Here is a 5940-nt window from a genome sequence, read left to right on the forward strand (position 1 = left end):
GGAGGCTGAGGCAGGAGAATGGCGTAAACCCGGGAGGCGGAGATCCGGTCACTGCACTCCAACCTGGGCGACAGAGCGAGACTCTGTCTCAAAAAATAAATAAATACATACATACATACATACATACATACATTTATATAGATAAAGAGGCCCCGTACATACATACATACATACATACATTTATATAGATAAAGAGGCCCCGAATAAAATGTCTAAGTATGACAGGTTAACAAGCTAAAAGATTATTTAGCTATTAAAAATGATGAATACAATAGCCTTATCAATATATGGGAATATTTTTATAAAATGGTCAATAGACAGAAAATAACACAGTAACAAGGAAGAAGAATGTAAAAATTTACGCATATATTCTGATGACAAGAGAAGGAGAAATAAGTGATATTCAGCAGTTTAGAGTTTTACATTCCTTGGGTTATTTCTTCTAGATAGTTCCTTAACAAACTACAAACTTCTTTTTTTTCAAAAAGTTGAGCAATTTTCAGCTTTTAAGACCCTCTATTGAATTCCCAAGGAGGATATGTGAGATGCACTACCTTAACAAATCATATGAATGAATTCTGTTGTTTGAAAAAAAGTTAAGCATCTAAAATTCCTATTTCTACTGCCCCTACTACTACAGATCCACAATCCCTTATCCACCCCAGTGTTTCTGAATGAAATATATGCACATTAAGCAGGACAAATGAAGACTAAAATCATTCACGCCATGTTTTCATGGCTTTTTGAAATTTCATCAAGATACTGTGGACCTTTACTACCAATAATATTGATGGTCTGACTTTTTAATGAAGCTTGAAAAACTATCCTCCAAATATCTATGATTAACTTCTCATTTTAGAGATGGTTCACATCCTAAAGACAAGTATCTATTTCAATTAACTTTGATACACAAATTACTCTTCAAAAACCTCTTAACTTCACTCCTTTCCTGTTGCCACTGCCAATCTAGCCCAGGCCCTCGAGATTTTATAGCTGTCTTATTATTTCAGCAGCTTCCTATCTATCTCCTTATAGTCCAACAGTCTATTCCTTTAATCAATTCTATAACTGCTACCAGAGAAATATCCCTACAATGCATTTTATTTAATATCCTCTAATTCAAAGCCTGAGATTGCATCTCATCACTTCAGAATAGTTTCTAACTACTTCCCCTGATATTTCTTATGTCTCTACATCAATGGTTCTCAAAGTATGTTCCCAAGACCAGGAGCATCAGCAAGGAATAAATACTAAATGCTAAGTGCTCAGTTAATCACTGGATTTTGAAATAACAGATTATTCATTTTTCTGAGGTAGCTGCAAACTTAATTTATAAAAAAGAAATAATTTATTGCCTAATATTTAATAAAAACTTTCTAAAAAGAAAATTGACATTTGAGTTAAGAAGAATTTAATAAAAAACAGAGTATATTTCATCAACTTGATAGGTAATTTAAACAAATTTAAGTTTTTTCAATCAAAACTTTACTTGCCACAAAAACTGTTTCCTTACTGTCGTTGTTTTTTTTTTTCCCAAGACAAAGTCTTGCTCTGTCACCCAGGCTGGAGTGCAATGGTGCCATCTCTGCTCACTGCAACCTCCGCCTCCCAGGCTCACGGAATTCTCATGCCTCAGCCTCCAGAGTAGCTGGGATTAAGAGGGCCCACCACGATGCCTGGCTAATTTTTATATTTTTATATATTTTATATTTTATATTTTTAGTAGAGATGGGGTTTCACCATGTTGGTCAGGCTGGTTTTGAACTCCTGACCTCAAATAATCCACCTGCCTCTGCCTCCCAAAGTGCTGGAATTACAGGCGTGAGCCACCACTCCTGGCCTCTTACTGTCATTTTTAAAAGAACAGGACCAACCAGGCATGGTGGCTATGCATATAATCCCAATATTTGGGAAGCTGAGGTAGAAGGATCACTGAAACCCCAGAGTTTGAGGCTGCGGTGAGCTATGATCATGCCACTGTACTCCTGCCTGGGAAACACAGTGAAAACAATGTCTCTAAAATGTCTCTAAAAATATACATATATTAAATGTCTCTAAAAATATATACATATTAAAATAAAATAATAGGCTGGGCACAGCGGCTAATACCTATAATCCCAGCACTTTGGGAGGCTGAGGTGGGTGAATCGCTTGAGGTGAGGAGTTCGAGACCAGCCTGGCCAACATGGTGAAACCCCATCTCTGCTAAAAAAAAAAATTATTACAAAAATTAGCAATTAGCCAGGCATGGTGGCACATGCCCATATTCCCAGCTACTCGGGAGGCTGAGGTGGAAGAACAACTTGAACCCAGGAGGCAGAGGTTACAGTGAGCTGAGACTATACCACTGTACTCCTGCATGGGCGACAGAGTGAGACTCTATCTCAAAAAAATAAAATAGGCTGGGTGCGGTGGCTCACACCTGTAATCCCAGCACTTTGGAAGGCTGAGGAGGGCGGATCACAAGGTCAGGAGTTCGAGACCACCCTGACCAACATGTTGAAACCCCATCTCTACTAAAAATACAAAAATTAGCCAGGCGTGGTGGCAGGCGCCTGTAATCCCAACTACTCAGGAGGCTGAGGCAGGAGAATCGCTTGAACCTGTGAGGTGAAGGTTGCAGTGAGCCGAGATGGCGCCATTGCACTCCAGCCTGGGCAACAGAGCAAGACTCTGTCTCAAAATAAATAAATTAAATTAAATAACAGAACCATTATCTGTATTCCTATTTTTGTAGATCTATTTAATAATAAATGCAAACACAAAATCCATAATTTGTGTTCCTATGGAAACCTTGCAAGCACATTGCTTTAGTTATCACATACACAGAAAAACATTGTATAAAATATACTGCCAGTTTGAAGCCATGTCACCTGAACACAAATGATAGTTATAATACTAAATTTCCCATACTTCCAAACAGGAAAGAGATTGGACAAAGAAATTCAGTCTCATCCAGAAAAAATTAAAAGTCAATATGCTAGGATTGTCTGGTTCTACAACATGGATCATATTGTATATTATGATATATTACCTACTACTATATTACCTGGCAAACCGTTCCTTATCGTTAGACATCTGATCATCATCACACCTGAAGGAGAAAAAAAGGATTGTTTCAAAGCATTGCACTTGTTATACCTATTTCACCCTGAAATGAAAACTGGAAAGCGGTGAAACTATTTAACAGAAAAAAAGCCAATGGAAAAGCATCACAAAGTGATAGAAATAGCAGCACCCCACAGAACTTAAAAGACCCACAACTATTATTTGTCAGGTTTCTGGTACTTCCATTACCCTTACCAGACACACCAAAAAAAGATGATGATCTAATGACAACACAGCTGACTGGTCTGTCAGCACAATTCTAAAGTAAGGGATAGCTTTGGATTTTTTTTTTTAATTATGGCAAAAAAACACATAAAATTTACCATATACCATTTTTAAGTGTACAGTTTAAACTATATTCACATTGTTGTGCAATAGATATCTAGAAGTTTTTCATCTTGCAAAACTGAAACTCTATACTCATTAAACACCATTTTCTCATTTCTCCTTCACCCCAACCCCTACTAGGCAACCACCATTTTACTTTCTGTGTCTATGAATTTGACTACTTTGTAGATACTTCATGTAAGTGGAATCATATAGCATTTGTCTTTTTGTTACTGGCTTATTCTTTCAGTATAATGTCCTTAAGATTCATCTATCTTGCAGCATATGACAGGCTCTTTCTTTTTAAGGCTGAATAATGTTCCCTTGTGGGTACATACTACATTTTCTGTATCCATTCATCTGTCAGTGGACATTTGGGTTACTTCGACCTCTTATCTATTGCACAAAATGGGCCAATAAACATGAGTGTGCAAGTATCTCTTCAAGACTCTGTCTTCAATTATTTTGTATATATATACCCAGAAAAAAGAAGGGGGAGGCTGGGAGCAGTGGTTCACGCCTGTAATCCCAGCACTTTAGGAGGCCAAGGCTGGGCAGATCACCAGGTCAAGAGATCTAGACCATCCCGGCCAACATGGTGAAACCCCATCTCTACTAAAAATACAAAACTTAGCTGGGCGTGATGGCACGCGCCTGTAGTCCCAGCTACTTGGGAGGCTGAGGCAGGAGAATCACTTGAAGGCGGAGGTTGCAGTGAGCCGAGATCACACCACTGCACTCCTGGTGACAGAGCAAGACTCTGTCTCAAAAAAAAAAAAAAAAAGAGAAGGGGGAAAGGGAATTTGGTGGTGCTTTTCTAGGCACAACAACCCAACTTGAAGATAAACTATGATAGTCTTTTTTTATGACGAGGAAAAGGATAAATGAACCTTTCTTTGGATCTGCATGTAGTTGTGACTACTGGATTTTGTGGAAGCAATGACTCAGGGTTAGAGCTAATTCACAGGTATAAAAAAAGACTAGTGGTTACCCTCATATCTTTCATACACACAGTGAAGTTCCACTAATAGCATATATCATTATAATTCAGGATTAAAATAGGAGGAATTCTCAATAAAGTTGTTTGAAAAAGTCTATCTTCTCCAGAAATTGAAATATCTTCCCTTCTTCACATTTATTGAGACTCACTAAGTCTCAAGAGACCTCTCAGAGAATTATACTTCCACTTGGAACTATTTCTTTGTGATGGCCAAGTCACGGTTGTTGTTTTCAAGAGTATTTGGCAAGGTTCATCTAGTCAGTAGCCAGAAATATGAGCCTTAACTTTAAATGTTACTATAAAAAAAGAAGATAGATGCTATTAACTGTATGAAGCATTATAAAACTAAACAATGGCAAGCAATTTACAGTATGGACATCCTTTGTGTAAAAACAAAAACTGAGATGAGTGTATGTTCACACATATTTATATATAATTGTGTATACACTAAATATTTCTGGAACGATACTCAACAAACTGGAAACTGCAGTTGTCTGAAGAGTTTTGAAGGTCCAGGCCAGGCGCAGTGGCTCACACCTGTAACCCCAGCACTTTGGGAGGCCGAGTCAGGTGAATCAAGAGTTTGAGACCAGCCTGGCCAACATGGCGAAACCTTGTCTCTACTAAAAGTACAAAAATTAGCCGGGCGTGGTGGCAGGCGCCTGTAATCCCAGCTACTCAGGAGACTGAGGCAGGAGAATAGCCTGAACTTGGGAGGCAGAGGTTGCAATAAGCAGAGATCACGCCATTGCACTCCAACCTGGGCAACAAGAGCGAGACTTCATCTCAAAAGAAAAAAAAAAGAGTTCTGAAGGTCCAAAGTGAAAAGAAGATGTGCTCTGTACTGTTTGAAATTTTGTTTTTGTTTTTTTTTTTCTTTTCTGAGGCAAGGTCGCCCAGGTTACAGAGCAGTGGCACAACCTCGGCTCACTGCAACCTCTGCTTCCAGGACTCAAACCACCCTCCCACCTCAGCTTTCCGAGTAGCTGGGACTACAGGCACACACCAGCACATCCAGCTAATTTTTGTAATTTTTTTGTACAGGTGGAGTTTTGCCATGTTGCCCAGACTGGTCCTGAATTCCTGAGCTTAAGCGATCCACCCACCTCAGCCTCCTAAAGTTCTGGGATTACAGGTGTGAGCCACCATGCCTAGCCTGAAATTTCTATAATAAAATACACTTATATTACTTTCCCAATTAAAGAAAAAACTTAGTTAATAAAACAAACAAATAAGTTTAAGGTGCGGTGGCTCATGCTTATAATCCCAGCACTTTGGGAGGCCAAGGTGGGCGGATCACCTTAGGTCAGGAGTTCAAGACCAGTCTGACCAACATGGAGAAATCCCGTCTCTACTAAAAATACAAAATTAGCCAGGCGTGGTGGTGCATGCCTGTAATCCCAGCTACTCGGGAGGCTGAGGCAGGAGAATCACTTGAAGGCGGAGGTTGCAGTGAGCCGAGATCACACCACTGCACTCCTGGTGACAGAGCAAGACTCTGTCTC

General features: G+C 39.3%; 1 protein-coding gene across 5 annotated transcripts in view; it reads right to left on the reverse strand.

Moving 5' to 3' along the window:
- The window catches only part of ARNT (aryl hydrocarbon receptor nuclear translocator), a 62995-nt gene that overhangs the window by 32494 nt on the left and 24561 nt on the right, over positions 1-5940 (reverse strand). For all 5 annotated transcript variants that reach the window (XM_011937802.1, XM_011937800.1, XM_011937799.1 and 2 more), the window contains exon 4: positions 3050-3094. In XM_011937802.1, the coding sequence (XP_011793192.1) occupies positions 3050-3094 (45 nt within the window). The remainder of the gene's footprint in view (positions 1-3049; positions 3095-5940) is intronic.

The sequence above is a fragment of the Colobus angolensis genome, unplaced genomic scaffold (genome assembly GCF_000951035.1).
Source record: "Colobus angolensis palliatus isolate OR3802 unplaced genomic scaffold, Cang.pa_1.0 Scaffold169, whole genome shotgun sequence".
Classification (NCBI taxonomy): domain Eukaryota; kingdom Metazoa; phylum Chordata; class Mammalia; order Primates; family Cercopithecidae; genus Colobus; species Colobus angolensis.